At 46.2% G+C, this 18,000-nt stretch overlaps 1 protein-coding gene and 1 long non-coding RNA gene across 3 annotated transcripts in view; one reads left to right on the top strand and one right to left on the bottom strand.

Moving 5' to 3' along the window:
* The window catches only part of LOC309617583, a 150,668-nt gene that overhangs the window by 110,410 nt on the left and 22,258 nt on the right, over nt 1-18,000 (bottom strand). The gene's annotated exons all lie outside the window — the stretch shown is intronic.
* CDH3 (cadherin 3) overlaps nt 1-18,000 on the top strand; it is a 99,575-nt gene that overhangs the window by 74,195 nt on the left and 7,380 nt on the right. For both annotated transcript variants that reach the window (XM_082369818.1, XM_082369817.1), the window contains exons 3-12: nt 7,515-7,597; nt 8,815-8,940; nt 9,170-9,325; nt 9,408-9,552; nt 10,831-10,997; nt 11,651-11,779; nt 12,699-12,884; nt 14,349-14,590; nt 14,974-15,119; nt 16,251-16,475. In XM_082369818.1, coding sequence (XP_082225944.1) covers nt 7,515-7,597; nt 8,815-8,940; nt 9,170-9,325; nt 9,408-9,552; nt 10,831-10,997; nt 11,651-11,779; nt 12,699-12,884; nt 14,349-14,590; nt 14,974-15,119; nt 16,251-16,475 — 1,605 coding nt within the window. The remainder of the gene's footprint in view (nt 1-7,514; nt 7,598-8,814; nt 8,941-9,169; nt 9,326-9,407; nt 9,553-10,830; nt 10,998-11,650; nt 11,780-12,698; nt 12,885-14,348; nt 14,591-14,973; nt 15,120-16,250; nt 16,476-18,000) is intronic.

The raw sequence follows: 18,000 nt of genomic DNA, 5'->3' as shown, positions 1-18,000 counted from the left end.
TGAGTTTAGGTATTCCCTTTTAAGCTTTTCGTCTTCTTTTTACATCAAGGAGAAAGTGTTTTTGGTCCCATTATTATTTTTTTAACTAATTAATTTATTTATTTTTGGCTGCGTTGGTTCTTGGTTGCTGGGTGCAGGCTTTCTTTAGTTGTGGCGAGCAGGGGCTACTCTTCGTTGCGTTGTGCGGGCTTCTCATTGCTGTGGCTTCTCTTGGTGCGGAGCGCGGGCTCTAGGTGCACAGGCTTCAGTAGCTGTGGCACGTGGGCTTCAGTAGTTGTGGCTCGTGGGCTCTAGAGCGCAGACTGTGTGGTTGTGACACACGGGCTTAGTTGCTCCGCGGCGAGTGGGATCTTCCTGGACCAGGGCTCGAACCTGTATCCCCTGCAGTGGCAGGCGGATTCTCAACCACTGCGCCACCTTGGAAGCCCCTACTATTCTTGAATACATCTTTTAATAACATGCTTCTCTCCCTTCAAACCAAGGGAAGACAGGCCTTAGGCTCAAAGCTTCAGCAAACATGGGAATTCCCTGGAGGTCCAGTGGTTAGGACTCTGCACTTTCACTACCAAGGGCGCGGGTTCGATCCCTGGTCGGGGAACTAAGATCCCGCAAACCATGCGGCATGGCCAAAAAACAAAACAAAACAAAACAAAAACGTCAGCAAACAGTTGATTCTGGGGCCCACAGAATTCAAGTGCCTTTCCCAGGATCACCCATCAAGTTAAGGTCAGTGCCTGCACGAGAATGGGGTCTCCATCGCTATTAATAGTATTAACAGCAGACCTGGCCATAATGCATCCTATTTGTCAGTTCTTTACATGTATTCTCATTTAATCCTCACAACTACCTGTAAGAGAGTTACTGTTATTATCCCCGAGTCTAGTACTTTTCTCCAAATATCACACTGCCTCACTGAGCATCTAAAAATCAATCTTTGCTATTTCAATAGATGGAGAAGGACCACAGGTAGTGGGGGTTAGGGAGGAGATAAGAAAACAAACTCTCAGGTGTGTCAGAAAGATAATATAACCATATTATATAAACGACTCAATCTAGACAGGTCTAGGTACCACTTCTGGCCCTTCCATTTCCTAGCTATGTAACTTCAGTGAATTCATTTAACCTCTCATTTTCCCAATTTAGAAAATGGGCGTTAAAATCTACTTTATTGGGTGCTTGGTGAAGATTAAATGAGAAAGTATACAAACGTTAGGGCTTCCCTGGTGGCGCAGTGGTTAAGAATCCGCCTGCCAAGGCAGGGGACACGGGTTCGAGCCCTGGTCCGGGAAGATCCCACATGCTGTGGAGCAACTAGGCCCGTGCACCACAACTACTGAGCCTGCGCTCTAGAGCCCGCGAGCCACAACTACTGAGCCTGTGTGCCACAACTACTGAAGCCCGCGCGCCTAGAGTCCATGCTCCACAGCAAGAGAAGCCACCGCAATGAGAAGCCCGCGCACCGCAACGAAGAGTAGTCCCCGCTCGCCGCAACTAGAGAAAATCTGCACACAGCAGCGAAGACCCAATACAGCCATAAATAAATAAATTTATTTTTAAAATTCATACAGATTAAAAAAAACAAACAAATGTTAGCTGTTAATAATAGTAATTCATGATGGAAAGGACTCTCGACTCTTGAGATTGGTGCTTGCTGTACTTGTTTGCTAGGGCTGCTGAAACAAAGGAACACAGACTGGGGACTTAAACACAGAAATTTATTTTCTCACAACTCAGGAGGCTAGAAGTCCAAGATCAAGGTGTCAGCAGGGCTGGTTTCTGTTGAGGCCTCTCTCCTTAGCTTGTAGATGGCTGTCTTCTCAATGTGTCTGTACATAGTCTTCTCTCTGTAATTGTCTGTGTCCAAATTTCCTCCTCCTCTTATAAGGACACTCGTCATACTGGATTAGGGCCCACCCTAATAAACTCATTTTAATTCAATCACCTCTTTAAAGGCCCTTTTTCCAAATATAATCACATTCTGAGGTATTAGGACTTCAACACATGAATTTGAGGGGGGAACACAATTCATGTTAAGAGAAAACTTGGACCTACAGAAAAATAAAGATAATAAGTAGCTGGTAACCCCAGTCACAGGGAAGCTTCATTTCCTTCCAGTCTTTTTTAAATTTTTTCCTGTGCATAGTTACATATACCATATATGCAGTTCTACATTCTGCTTACATTTTGCATAGCTGGATAAAAAAATCCATGGAGTGAATGCTCCATAGATTATTTAACTTTTGCCCTATATTAAGATGATTTAAACTCTGCCGCATATCATTCCTGGTCTTTTTTAGCCCAAAGGCAAAGCAAGATTCCTCAGAAGATGAGAGTACAAAGCTGTGTGCTGGAGGTAAAGGGCAGGGTCACCCTGGGAATCTCCCTGCCCCTGGGACCCTTTGGAACTGACTCAGGCCGAGATCCCTCTTTCCCCTCCTCCCACCGGCGGAGCATGTTGTCACAGCCCATGACTCCTCAGTGGGGATGTCGTCAAGGAGGCAGGGCTGGTATCTAAGCAATCTTCTCTTTCTCAGGGGCACACTCCAGCCTTCCCACGAAGGAACCTGCCTCTGTGTGTGAGCTCTGGGGCTCTGGGGAGCTGAAGGCAGCTCTGTATGCTTTTAAGCCCTCCATCTTCCTACCCTCCATGCACTAACCCTCTCCCCAAAAGATGGCCAGTGTCTTAAGTTCTTTCACCCAAGTTAGTTTTACCTGCTTTTGAACTTCATGTTAATGGAATCATACACGTGTCCTCTCTTGTATCTGGCTTCTGTCACTCAACCGTGTTTGTAAGATTCATTCATGTTGTTGTATGTCCTTGTGGTTGACTCATTTCATTATATGAATATTCCACCATATTTCTATTCATTCTACCTTGGTGGACATTTGGGCTATTTCCAGTCTTTAGCTATTATAGACAGTGCTGCTGTGAATATTATAATACTTGTCTTTTAGTGGATGTATCTTTGTTGGGTCTATACCTCAAAGTAAAATTGCTGGGTCTTGGGGAACGTGTATATTTAGCTTCAGCAAATACTGCCCAACAGTTTTCCAAAATGACTATCCCATTTTACACTCCCACATCAGACTTCTACTTTTTTTTTTATTGAGGTAAAATATGCATAACATAAAATTTGACCATTTTAACCATTTTAAACAATTCGGTGACGTTAAGTACGTTCAAATTGTTGTGCAACCATCACCATAGTCCGTCTCCAGAACTTTTTCATCATCCCAAATGGAAACTCTGTACCCATTAAACAATAACTACCCATTCCCCTCTCTCTCCAGCCCCTGGTAACTTCTATTCTACTTTCTATGTCTATTAATTTGAGTATTCTAGGTACCTCATATAAGTGGACTCAGCAGTATTTGCCCTTTTGTGACTAGCTTATCTTACTTAGCATAATGTTTTCAAGATTCTTCCATGTTGCAGCATGTGTCAGAACTTTATTCCTTTTAAAGACTGAATAATATTCCATTGTATGTATAGAACACATTGTGTTTATCTATTCATCTCTTGATGGACGCTTGTGTTGTTTCCATCTTTTGGCGATTGTGAATAGTGATACTATGAAAATATGTGTACAAGTATCTGTTTGAGATCCTCCTTCAGTTCTTTTGGGTATACGCCTAAAAGTAGAATTGCTTTATCATGTGGTAATTTTATGTTTACCTTCTGAGGAGCCACCAAACTGTTTTTCACAGTGGCTGCACCATTTCACATTCCCAGTGCAGGAGGGTTCGTATGTCTTTACTTCTTGCCAACACTCGTTATTTACTTTTTTTTTTTTTACCACCCTAGTAGGTATGAAGTGGTATCTCATTGTGATTTTTTTTTTAATTTTTATTTATTTATTTTTATTTATGACTGTGTTGGGTCCTCGTTTTTGTGCGAGGGCTTTCTCTAATTGTGGCAAGTGGGGGCCACTCTTCATCGCGGTGCGCAGGCCTCTCATTATCGCGGCCTCTCTTGTTGCGGAGCACAGGCTCCAGACGCGCAGGCTCAGTAATTGTGGCTCATGGGCCTAGTTGCTCCGCGGCATGTGGGATCCTCCCAGACCAGGGCTCGAACCCGTGTCTTCTGCATTGGCAGGCAGACTCTCAACCACTGCGCCACCAGGGAAGCCCTCTCATTGTGATTTTGATTTGTATTTCCCTAGTGACTAATGATATTGAGCATTTTTTCATATGCTTATTGGCCATTTGTATACCTTATTTGAAGAAATGTCTTTTCAACTCTTTTGCCTTTTTATTTATTTTTTTAAAATTGGGTTGTTTGTTTTTTGTTGTTCTGGAGTTTTAGGAGTTCATTGTGTAGTCTGGATATTATTTGGAATTCTACTTTTTAATGTTATACTCTTATATACTGTTTGAATACTTCATCATGTTCATATTACTTTTTGTTGTTGTTGTTTATCTTCTCAAAGAACCAGCTTTTAGTTTTATTGATCTTTGCTATTGTTTTCTTTGTTTCTATTTCATTTATTTCTGCTCTGATCTTTATGACTTCTTTCCTTCTGCTAACTTTGGGTTTTGTTTGTTCTTCTTTCTCTAGTTCCTTTAGGTGTAAGGTTAGATTGTTTATTTGAGATTTTTCTTGTTTCTTGAGGTAGGCTTGTATAGCTATAAACTCCCTCTTAGAACTGCTTTTGCTGCATCCCATAGGTTTTGGATCGTCGTGTTTTCATTGTCATTTGTCTCTAGGTATTTTTTGATTTCCTCTTTGATTTCTTCAGTGATCTCTTGGTTATTTAGTAACATATTGTTTAGCCTCCATGTGTTTGTGTTTTTTACGTTTTTTTCCCTGTAGTTCATTTCTAATCTCATAGCGTTGTGGTCAGAAAAGATGCTTGATATGATTTCAATTTTCTTAAATTTACTGAGGATTTGTGACCCAAGATGTGATCTATCCTGGAGAATGTTCTGTGCGCACTTGAGAAGAAAGTGTAATCTGTTTTTGGATGGAGTGTCCTATAAATATCAATTAAATCTATCTGGTCTATTGTGTCATTTAAAGCTTCTGTTTCCTTATTTATTTTCATTTTGGATGATCTGTCCATTGGTGTAAGTGAGGTGTTAAAGTCCCCCACTATTATCGTGTTACTGTCGATTTCCTCTTTTTTAGCTGTTAGCAGTTGCCTTATGTATTGAGGCGCTCCTGTGTTGGGTGCATGTATATTTATAATTGTTATATCTTCTTCTTGGATTGATCCCTTGATCATTATGTAGTGTCCTTCCTTGTCTCTTGTAACATTCTTTTTTTTCAAGTCTATTTTATCTGATATGAGTATTGCTACTCCAGCTTTCTTTTGATTTCCATTTGCATGGAATATCTTTTTCCATCCCTTCACTTTCAGTCTGTATGTGTCCCTAGGTCTGAAGTGGGTCTCTTGTAGACAGCATATATATGGGTCTTGTTTTTGTATCCATTCAGCAAGCCTGTGTCTTTTGGTTGGAGCATTTAATCCATTCACGTTTAAGGTAATTATCGATATGTATGTTCCTATGACCATTTTCTTAATTGTTTTGGGTTTGTTTTTGTAGGTCCTTTTCTTCTCTTGTGTTTCCCTCTTAGAGAAGTTCCTTTAGCATTTGTTGTAGAGCTGGTTTGGTGGTGCTGAATTCTCTTAGCTTTTGCTTGTCTGTAAAGCTTTTGATTTCTCCATCGAATCTGAATGAGGTGCTTGCCGGGTAATCTTGGTTGTAGGTTCTTCCCTTTCATCACTTTAAGTATATCATGCCACTCCCTTCTGGCTTGTAGAGTTTCTGCTGAGAAATCAGCTGTTAACCTTATTGGAGTTCCCTTGTATGTTATTTGTCATTTTTCCCTTGCTGCTTTCAATAATTTTTCTTTGTCTTTAATTTTTGCCAATTTGATTGCTGTGTGTCTCAGCATGTTTCTCCTTGGGTTTATCCTGTATGGGACTCGCTGCACTTCCTGGACTTGGGTGGCTATTTCCTTTCCCATATTAAGGAAGTTTTCGACTATAATCTCTTCAAATATTTTCTCTGGTCCTTTCTCTCTCTCTTCTCCTTCTGGGACCCCTATAATGCGAATGTTGTCACGTTGAATGTTGTCCCAGAGGTCTCTTAGGCTGTCTTCATTTCTTTTCATTCTTTTTTCTTTTTTCTGTTCCACAGCAGTGAATTCCACCATTCTGTCTTCTGGGTCACTTATCCATTCTTCTGCCTCAGTTATTCTGCTATTGATTCCTTCTAGTGTAGTTTTCATTTCAGTTATTGTATTGTTCATCTCTGTTTGTTCTTGAATTCTTCTAGGTCTTTGTTAAACATTTCTTGCATCTTCTTGATCTTTGCCTCCATTCTTTTTCCAAGGTCCTGGATCATCTTCACTATCATTATTCTGAGTTCTTTTTCTGGAAGGTTGCCTATCTCCACTTCATTTAGTTGTTTTTCTGGGTTTTTATCTTGTTCCTTCCTCTGGTACATAGCCCTCTGCCTTTTCATCTTGTCTGTCTTTCTGTGAATGTGGTTTTTGTTCCACAGGCTGCAGGACTGTAGTTCTTCTTGCTTCTGTCACATTACTTTTGTAGTTTAAAAACCCTCATCTGTTATCCTTTCTTATTTTAGGGAAGGATTATTTAAAACAATTGTCATCATCATCTGAAACTAAAGGATAATTTTTCAAAAAAGGACAGTTGGGAGAGCTCACCCTGACCTTTCCATGGCACAGCACTGTCCCTCTGGTCCTTGTTGTGCTGCAGTCTAGTAAACTGATGAGTGCTGGTGTCTGGGCCAGCGTTAAGGGAACCCCTGGGACAGGGCATTTTGCCGATGGGCCCAGTTGTAGCCCCTGGCAGGTTTCCTGACTTCCATGCTTTGGCCACAGGAAGGGTGGGTAAGAACATTGGTTGTGAATACTCTCTAGCGTATGCCTTGGAGTCAGGCTGACCTGGCTTCTGAACCTCAGTTTTCTCATCTTTGTAAAGGAGCTAATGCCTACCTTGGCAGCATAGTTGTAAAGATGAATTGGGCCCAGTCTCTGGATTAGCGAATGGTAGTTATTAACTCAGAGTGCTTGTTTAAAGGGCGGCCAAGCAGGGAGGATTCAGAAGGAGCATGACAGACTGAAACAACCCGAGGTTATCCAGAATGATCTGTGTGGGTGAGGGTGTAGCAGGATGCATACAGCGCATATGTAGACTCATAGCCTTCGGAAATGCTTAAAATCTTCTGCCTCCAGCTATGACCTTGGGTCAACTCTATGTCTCGTGAGACTCCATGGGGCTAATGTCGCTGAATATCTATGACTTTGGTTCTTCGGCCCACAGACCACGAAGTGATCCGCCCTCTTGAGACCAAAGTCAGAAGCCCATCTGAAACTCATATTTGATCACATTGCTGGTCAGAGGAAGTAAGCCAAGTCTCCTTCTGCAGTGGCTTGGAATAGTCCTTGATCCAGTCGGGGGGCTGTTGTCAGGTCTTGGCTCCCATGGGGTATCTTCCAGAAGCCCCTCCTTCCTAATACTCTTTTCCTCCCTTCCCCACAGTAGTTTTCATGGAGTGCCCTGGGCGAGAGTCGGCCCTGCTGACTGATGATGACTTCACTGTTCTGAACAACAAAACAGTCCAGGTAAAACACCATGTCTACCTTCAGGAGAGAAGAAAGACATTCTCTGTGCATGCCCAGCTTGCTGCTGGCCAGGAGGCCGAGGTTGCCGTGGCTGTTGTGAGCCATGTTACCCCTGCAGAGGACACAGGGTTAGACCTCAGTTGCCCATAGCTGTGCGCGTGGGTACCGACCTAAGCAAGGTAGTGCTTGCAGCTGCCCAGTAGGGGCCACCAGAGTCAGGCCAGGAGGGCCCAGAGCTGCTTTGTGAGTAACGGCCCAGTGCCCTTCCTCCCTTGAATTCCCTGTCCCACCTCCCTTTCCTTCTTTCCCATATCATGCCGGTAAACCGCAAGTGAAGGCGATCCCAACACAGGACTGCCAATCTCATGAACCTTTGGGAAGATGGACCTGAGGCTCTTGGCCACATTTCTTTGTTTTGTTTAATTTAATTTTTTGAACAGCTAATATATCCACATGGTTCAAAATTTTAAATATTAAAAAGTTATGGAATAACCTTCCCTTTTTTCTCCCCATCTGTCTAATGCCCTCTCTACCCCTCCAAGAGAAGACACAGGTAACCCTGTTACCAGTTTCTTTCCTTCTAATTTATGTATTTGTTCTATATATTAAATATATTTATATATATTATATATAGGTATAAAATAAACTTTTCCGTCCTCTTTTATGCAAAACTAACATACTATTCACATGTCTGCACCTTCTTTTTGCACTGAAAAATACATCAGTACACTGCCTATCCCCTTCTCACAGATAACCACCGTTATAAGCTTCTAGTATCCCCCAGACTTTGTCTGTATGTAAGCAGATGTGAATATATGCCTTATTTTCCCACGCTTTTACACAAAAGGTGGAACAGTGCCTGGCACATATTAAGCCCTATGTAAGTGTTTGTTAGATAAAATACTAAACTACATTAAGCTGTTCCATACCTTGTTCTTTTTCACTTAAGTATGGATATATATCAAAGATCTTTCCATGTCAGCACAGAGAGACAGTCCTCATTTTTCAAGCTGTATACAATTTCCACTAGATGGATGTGTTATAGTGTATTTAATTGGGCCTTCTCTATAAGTGAACACTTAGATTATTTCCAAATTTTCTTTTACAATAAACCCATCTGGGCCTCTATCCTTGCCCTGAGCCCCTGTAGGTGAGAGGATGTTGGGTATGTTCCAGTTGTTTGCACACCTGGGTTAAGGTGTCTTCTCTCCTTGCAGGAAAGGAAAGCACTGAAGATCTCCCCATCCAAACGTATCTTGCGAAGACGCAAGAGAGATTGGGTGGTCCCGCCAATATCTGTCCCTGAGAATGGCAAGGGTCCCTTCCCCCAGAAGCTGCATCAGGTATGACTGTGCCTTCTCCCTGGGAGTCATTGGTGTCTTCAGGGACTCTCATTCGAAGGCCTGAATATGAGGTTTCTTGCTGCTGAGCCCTGGGGCCCGCAGAGGGAAACTCTCTGATGGGAGCAGTTTCTAATCAGGCAGTGCCTCTCCACCCCTCCCCACAGAGGGTTCTTTGCTACAATAATGAGATATTTGTCACTTTGTCAGCTACCATTTCTTTTGCTTCCAGCTCAAATCTAATAAAGACAGAGGCACCAAGATTTTCTACAGCATCACGGGGCCTGGGGCAGACAGCCCCCCTGAGGGTGTCTTCACCATAGAGAAGGAAACGGGCTGGCTGCTGTTGAATAAACCACTGGACCGGGAGAAAATTGCCGAGTATGAGGCAAGTAGCCTTTAGCATCCAATGAGAAGCAGGGCCCCAGGGAGGGTAGTGCCAGGCTGACCCCAGGCCTGTGTACCTACAGCTCTTTGGCCACGCTGTGTCGGAGAACGGTGCCTCTGTGGAAGAGCCCATGAACATCTCCATCATTGTAACAGACCAGAATGACCACAAGCCCAAGTTCACCCAGGATGTCTTCAGAGGGAGCGTCTTGGAAGGGGTACTACCCGGTAAGAGGACTGGGGAGGGCACAGCTATAGAGGTCTGCTGGGCCCAGACCTGGCCTTGGGTCCACGTCTGGAATCAGCCCAGACTCTTAAAGGCTGGAAGAACCCTTCATACCTGATTTCCTGGGCTGTGCCTCAGATCACCTGGGATCTTCTTAAAAGTCCAGATTCCCCTACTCCATCCCAAGATCCCTGAATAAGAATGATCCTGGAGTAGAGCCCCAGAATCTGTGTATTTGAAAATTTCCCAGAAGCTTCAGATGATCAGCCAGCTGCAGCTTTGGAGCTGCAGAGACCTATATTTGAATCTGGATTTTGTCTCTTTATCTGCTGTAACCCTGGGCAAGGTCTTGACCTCTGAGCCTCAATCTTCACACCTGAAAATGGGGATAATATCAACCGTAAAGAACTGTGAAGATTAGAAATAACACATGCCTACTGCTGTGTGATATGAAGCACCTGAAATGAGGTTATTTGGGGAAATGGCAGCTGCAAGGAGCGTGGCAAAGGCTGAGAGGTGTTAGAATGTGGTTTACAGAGAGCAGAAAATGAATAGTCAGGCTGGGGAAGAGGGTGAGAGGGGCTGGCAAAAGACTAGAGAAATAGGTGACATTAATGACCTCAAAGACAGGTGCTGGTGAGGAGGGCTCCTCTTCTCCCTTTGTCTCTGAGTTGTGGAGAATTACAGAGAAATGTGAGTTGGTTAGGCTGCCAATAACAGACATTTCCAGAAGAAAAACAGTACCTTCAACAATATGGAACCTTTTCCCCCTTTGTATTCAGGAAGCCTAGAGGTGGTCAAGCCAGGCTGGAATGGTGCTTTAACGTGTAGGGGAACTAGGCTCCTTCCATCTCGTTGCTCTGCTGTTTTGGCTTTATTCCCAAGATTACGTCATGGTTGCTGCTGGAGCTCTGGCCATTACATCCGGAAGGAGGGAAGGGGTGGGAAGAATAAGCCCCTTAATTCAGAAAAACGCTTCCCCCAAAGCTGTAAATCCCATTCGTCAGATTTCAGTCTCGTGGCCACAGCTAGCTGCAAGAAGCGAAATAGTCTTGGTTCCCGGTGGGCTTGTGCTCAGCCTAGAATGATTATGAGGATTATGTTTCTAAGAAGGAAGGGGAGAGTGGGAAATGGGCACCAATTAGCAATCTCTGCCACGAGTGGAACGTGGGGCCAAGCCAGCGAGCAGGGTGGAGCCTCTCGGAGTTCCAGAAGTGGGCAAGGCTGGAATCGGAGCCGGAAGGGAAGGTTGCTCACTCATCAGCCCTTCTCCCCTCCAGGCACTTCTGTGATGCAGGTGACAGCCACGGATGAGGACGATGCCATCAACACCTACAACGGGGTGGTTGCTTATTCCATCCATAGTCAAGAGCCACAGGACCTCATGTTCACGGTCCACCGGAGCACAGGCACCATCAGCGTCGTCTCCAGTGGCCTGGACCGGGAGGTAAGTGGCCCTTCGGGAAGGTGCTGCCTGCCCAGGCTAGCCCAGGCTGGGGTCTGACGCTCAGAGCAGAAGCCTCTGCCCCCAAAGCCCAGGGCAGAGCAGTGGGGACCCAAGTCAGCTGGGAATGGCTGCTGCTATGTCCCACGTTGATGACCTGCAGCTCCCTCGGGCCAGTGGCACATTGCCAAACCATCTCGTTAAGGCTGAGGAGGCAGCTGTAAAATGCAGACGTTTAATACTTTCTGCAGGTTTTCTCATTTCCTCTCGGAATGGCTCACTTAGCACGCACATTGCCCAGATTTGTCCCGTGTGTGCCACAAAGCAGAATTAGCTCCATGGATATTGGAGTTGCCTCCTGTTCCCTAATTAATACCTTTGCCCAAATCCACACTCAAAGCTCCCATTCTGCATCCGCCCAGGGTCAGGAGGCAATGCCCAGGCTTCATCCCATGACAGGCCCAGGAGAACCGTTTGGATCCACGGTTCCCCTCCCCCTCCACCCTTTGCTTTTGGTCTTTCCTGCAGTGGGTGAGCAGTGGGTCAGGAATCAAGAGAACACTGAGAGGGAGGAACATTCCCCTTCCCTCCACGTACACCCAAGGCTGTGCCCAACGCGCAGTGGCCTTCCACTTCCACTCTCCTTTTCTCCCCAGAGAGTCCCTGAGTACACACTGACCATCCAGGCTACGGACATGAACGGGGACGGCTCCAGCACCACGGCTATGGCCATAGTGGAAATCCTCGATGCCAATGACAACGCTCCTGTGTTTGAGCCCCAGAAGGTAATGCCCCTTCCTTCCTTCTTCCCTCGTCAGATGATGAAGGACTAAGTTTCTCCTTTCTGATGAAACTCCGGAACCAGCCTACATTGCTTCAAGTCCCAGTCCCAGCACTTGTGAGCTGTGTGACCTGAGGTGAACTACCTAACCTCTCTGTGCCCTATTTCCTAATCTGTGAAATGGAGATGATGCTCCATTGTCTCCTGCTGCATTTTTCTGAGTTTTAAATGAAATAATCTATGTACAGTTCTTAACACAATCTCAGGTACACAAGTGCTCAATATGAAAATCTTGATTGATGTGGAAAGTCCTAATTTACCTCACACCTATACCTGCCCACATTCCCCCAGTAAATGCTTGTACACCTCACGTGACAGAGGACTCAGTGCCAGTCAAGGTGACACCCACCCCCTTCCATCTGTAGGTAACTCTGACTGCTAAGCATTGTTTAGGCCTGATTAAAAATTTGTTCTCAACAGCTGATTTCCCCATCTTTGCCACCTGTTCCAGAATTTCCAAAAAAGTTCCTGGTCAGTGACCCAGAGCAATCAGACACCTAGCCCTTCTTGCCACCTTCCTTATGCCTTTCTGATCTCAGCTAGATATAGGTGACTACTCAATGGCGAGGCCTTGGGCACCCAGATCAGTGAGATTCCTGGAGCGTCAGGCCCCTGGGTGTAGGGAAAGCAGGCCCAAGATTGCTGTGGTCTGTCCCAGCAGCTGTGAGGCTGACTCTTGGGATGTTCTGCATCCATGCGTGCCCTGAAAGCCCAATAAGTGGGTTGGGCGGTCCCATAAAGGGCGAGCGGCATGGGGCGCCCCTGGAGTTGGATGGAGGATTCACAGCTGGTGAAGAGTGGAACAGCCTCTCAAGGTGGTCCGTCTCTCCGCTCTGACTGTGCTGTGCTTTCCACGCTGACAGTACGAGGCCCGTGTACCTGAGAACGCAGTGGGCCACGAGCTGCAGAGGCTGACTGTGACCGATCTGGATGCCCCCAACTCACCGGCATGGCAGGCTACCTACCGCATCGTGGAAGGTGACAACGGGGACCGTTTTACCGTCACCACCCACCCTGAGAGCAACCAGGGTATCCTGACCACCAAGAAGGTGAGTTGGTTTGGGCTTTGTACAAGGGCCACACCTGGGACAGTCAGGTCTGCAGCCTCCAGGACTAGGGGGTACCACCTGCCTTGGGAGATGTACCTTGGACCACTCACCAGGGAGTGTACCAGGCCAGTGGCTTGCAACACTCTCCCATTCCTCTTGGGTTGAGGAATTCCTTTGTTCAAACTAAACCTTACCCAGGGACCCAATTCATAAAACAGATTCATAAAACAAAGTTGCTGATCTAACTGAGGCAGATCAGTGGGGCCCCTCCTCCCAGATCCCAGTGTCCAGTGGCTGCTTCCAATCAGTCTTACACAGAGGGTCTCTGTTTTATTGGAATTCTTGCTAATTTTGCATTCAATCCATAATTCACATCTAGGTGTTTGGATAGTAAAATGTTTTAAATTACTTAGTAGTTAGGCATACCCTTGCCTCTCAAAAAGTCTTTTAATAAAACTGATGCTTCAGGAAGATGGGTCCAATCTTTCTTTGATTTCTTTTACCTCCTGGTTTATTATGAAGAATGGCCCAGTTTGAGAAGCAGGGCTTTATATAATACTTTAAAGGCTGTCCCCTCCTGGCAACCAAAACTTTGTAACAACCCTTTCGCACTGTGAAATGAATTTCATTTATAATATAACTTCTCTAACTTATGTAATTTCTAGAAAAATGGAATGCCCTAACTGTAAAATAAAGGAGAATTTTACGGGAAAAGTTACTGATTATAAAATATTTCCATATGTAAACCTTTGGGCACAAGTACACTAGAAAACATAATGAACATATAACATAGTGGTCAGTTTCTTGCGCATCGTCCAGATGTAGTAGATACTATATGTCGCTCTAGTGACTCATATCACGAGTGGTATTGATGTTTTTCCAGAACAACAAATAAACAACTTTGGGAAATGCCTGAACAAATCAAATTACGAGCTCCCCTCAGAAGTTGCATTCCTGGAAAATTCAGTATAAATTAAAACCACACCAAAAACTCGGTTTGTATGTAAAACACATTCTAGACTATAAATATAAACAGAACATCACACCCATAAATACATGAATGTCCAAGGGGATATATTGGCAAGTCACATGGGATATGGGACAGTTCTTTGTGTCCCTGCCCCAGCCTGTAAATGCCAGTGGCATCCCCAGTCATTAGGACACCTAAAAATGCCTCCTCCAAGTTTCTACAACACCCCCTAGGGGGTGTCATCACCCCTTAGGGAACCAGTTCTCGGCTTAGGGCTTACTAGTCTAGATGCCTTTGGGGTGGTGGTCTGAGAGGCCCTGCTGGATGTCCACTCAGGAAATGCAGGAGGCTCTATGGGGTAGGGAAGGGGCAGTATTGTTGCTGGTGGGAGCCTCCAGCCCCTCGTTGTGGGCCCTTTCCTTCTGGCATCACAGCACTGCATGGGGCCTCCTCACAAGCTCGCGGCTCAGGTCCTCCTTCCTGTTCTGTCCCAGGGCTTGGATTTCGAGGCCAAAACCCAGCACACACTGTACGTTGAAGTGATCAACGAGGCTCCCTTTGTGGTGAAGCTCCCAACCTCCACGGCCACCATAGTGGTCCACGTGGAGGATGTGAATGAGCCGCCCGTGTTCGTCCCACCCTCCAAAGTCATCGAGGTCCAGGAGGGCATCCCCGTCGGCGAGGCTGTCTGCACCTACACCGCGCAGGACCCGGACAAGGGGAGTCAGAAGATCAGGTACATAGGAGCTGGGCTTAAATTCAGCTAAATGCATGGGTACTGTTGGATGGGTTGTTTATTATGGCCAGAATGTGTTCTAATTGCCATAAAGACTATTAAATATTTTGAACGTCACCCCTGTACAGGGCCTTCCCTTCCTACCCTCCACATGGCTGAAGTCCAGGGGACAGGTGTTCCTGCTCCCTCTCATGTGTCCCTGCTGGGCCCCCCACCTTCTGCTCAGGCTCCCATTTGGGGGTGAGATGCATTTTCCACGTAATCCTGCTTAGGAGCCCTGAGTCCTATGAAACCCTCTGCCAGTTGGCATGAGGAAGCTTTGAATGATGACTCCAGAACTCTAAGTATTCTGAGTGTGATTCTTCTCAACTTTTCTGCTCCAGCTACCACATCCTGAGAGACCCAGCAGGGTGGCTAGCAATGGACCCAGCCAGTGGGCAGGTCACTGCTGCAGGGGTCTTGGACCGTGAGGATGAGCAGTTTGTGAGGACCGACATCTACGAAGTCATGGTCTTGGCCACGGACGATGGTGAGAGCTTCCTCCCAGCCCCTCCACATGAGCACCTTTGGAGCCAAGGACACAGCATGTCCCCTCCACAGACAGAGTGTGGTGTGGGGAAGTGGTGTCAGCAGTCCTAGCTGGGAGGTCAAAGGGGTCTCTCAGAGGGGTCTTTTAAAGGGTGGTCCTAGGGTTGACTGGTTTCAACTTCCCTAAGACCCAGGAGTTAGGAGGTATCCTGAAGACTCCTTTCAGCCTAAGTTTGTGTTTCACTGAGCCCTGAATTGGCCTGTTGGTTTCCCCTTGTGAATGATTGAAAGGGGCTGCCTGGAAAGTGTCATGATTGATTAGTGATGTCACACCATGACAGGATTGGGGGTGATGATGTAATTACCATCTCTATTTTTTTTTTTTTTTTAAAGATTAAGGTTTTTTTAAAAATTTTATTTATTTATTTATTTATTTATGGCTGTGTTGGGTCTTCGTTTCTGTGCGAGGGCTTTCTCTTGTTGTGGCAAGTGGGGGCCACTCTTCATCGTGGTGCGTGGGCCTCTCACTATCGTGGCCTCTCTTGTTGCGGAGCACAGGCTCCAGACACACAGGCTCAGCAATTGTGGCTCACGGGCCTAGTCGCTCCGCGGCATGTGGGATCTTCCCAGACCAGGGCTCGAACCCATGTCCCCTGCATTGGCAGGCAGATTCTCAACCACTGCACCACCAGGGAAGCCCTACCATCTCTATTTGACACATACTGAACCAAGGCCTGGAGGCAGGCGAGAGGTTACTGCAGGGCTGGGAAGCAAAACTTCCCTGAAGCTGATCAGCAAACACTGCATCAGCCCTGAGGTTGCCAATAGGTTTCTCTTTGTAATAGATTGGTAGTGGCTGTCTGGATGAAGTGGCTGCAACTGCGCTGTGATCAGTTAGTAATGTCTGCCATGGACACAAAATGAGAATGATGGTATGTATGCCATGCATTTGCCATCACTGGTTTGATCTATAATGAAGCTAGTGTACAGAGGCTCTTGAAAGGTTACAGTTAGACAGTAAATAGGACCCTCCTGAGGCTGATTGGGTAGGTCCTGGGGGAGCTTAACACTGATTCATCAACCCAACCAAGGGCAGATGCTGAAAAGAGATCATGTGTGTGATTATGAACAGGGAGCCCTCCCACCACTGGCACGGGGACCCTCCTGCTAACACTGATGGATGTCAACGACCATGGCCCGGTCCCTGAGCCCCGTCAGATCACCATCTGCAACCAAAGCCCTTTGCCTCAGGTGCTGAACATCACAGACAAGGACCTGTCCCCCCACACCTCCCCTTTCCGGGCCTGGCTCACACACGACTCGGACATCTACTGGACGGCAGAGGTCAATGAGAAAGGTAACTCAGTGGTGGTGGCAGATGGGTGTCTGCCCCCTACCAAGACCCAGCACACCTTCCTGCCCCAGTGTCTTGTGGGTCACCGAATTACCAGTCTCCTCAAGAATGTCAGTTAAATGCTGCTTATTAACTTAGTGTAAGCCTTTGGAATTCCACAGGAACCCTTAAAGACCATTCTAGCTCAACCACCTGCCTATACAATTGGAAAAACAGGCCCAGAGAGATGGGATGTGCCTTTCTCCCTCTCACATAATGAGGGAGTCAGAACTCCAGCACGGTGATAACAGCTAACATGCCTGAGCGTGCTTGCTGTGTGCTATGAGCGCTTCAGACGCTTTACATAGATTCGGCTACTTAATCCTCACAACAGCCCTGTAAAGAAGGTACTGTTATCTCACACATACATGCATGTGCACCCATTTTTACAGATGGGGAAACCAAGGCTTACATAAGCTTAAATATCTTGCCAAGGGCATTATGGTTAGAAACTGACGGCCCCAGGATTGGAATGCAGGCAGTCTGCCATACCAGGATGCTTTGCAGCTTACCATTTATCAAACCCTGGCGATATGCAAGATGCTTTTTGTACTTTTCCATATTTAATATTTCTACCATCCTCTGTGGTCAGTATTTTTATCCCCATTTACAGATAAGAATGAGGCTCAGAGAGGTTAAATAGTGTGCCCAAGGGCACAGTGTGGATAAGCAGTGGAGCAGAAATTGAAGCTGGGGTCCCTCACCCCCACATCCTGCTCCCAGCCACCTCCCTATCCTTCCTCTTTCCCATCCCCCTGGGGCTCCTCAGCCTTCAGTGGTTTTTCAGTTGTCACAGGACTGGAGAGGGGACTTGCTGGCATCAGGTGGGCAAGGACCCAGGTGTGTGAGAAAGATGCATCCAGGCCCAAGTGCCAATAAGGCCCCTGGAGAAACCCTGCTCACTCTGGTTTAAAGCATCTTCCTCTTCCTCTTGGGACTAGAGTCCCCCAGGAGGGGAATGGGGAGCCAGAACATTCAGGTTCTGCCCCGAAGTAATGAAATGCCTGGTACCTATTACTGCTGCTGATCCCCGCCCAGAAAGGACTGGGGAGACCTGCTTCAGACACACATATTGTCTCATTTTTATGATTCCTGTGATTTGGGGATGTATATCCAGCACCTTTCCTTGAGGGAACCCAAGTTGGTCTCCTGTCACCCCCTTGTGGCCTAGAAGCCAATTTTTCCCCTCCCTGACTGTATCGTTTACAAACCGTAGACTCTGGAGCCAGAATGCCTTGGTTCAAGATCCAACCCTTCCATTTACCAGGTTTGTGATTGTGGGCAAGTTACTGAACCTCACTGTTCTGCAGTTTCCCTACTTGTAGAATGCTGCCATAATTGTACCTACCTCCATACAATCACTGTGAAGATTAAATGAGTGCCTGAAAGGCATCCTGTCTGGTATATCAGTGCTCGGTAGATGCCAGTGGCCATCTTCACCACCACTGTTTCTCAAACAATCACAGATCTGGCTCTGTCAAGTGTGAGC

This window comes from Balaenoptera borealis (genome assembly GCF_965194805.1).
Source record: "Balaenoptera borealis genome assembly, chromosome: 19".
Lineage (NCBI taxonomy): Eukaryota > Metazoa > Chordata > Mammalia > Artiodactyla > Balaenopteridae > Balaenoptera > Balaenoptera borealis.
Note: the sequence above shows the minus strand (reverse complement) of the source record. Positions and strands in the feature narration are given on the sequence as shown.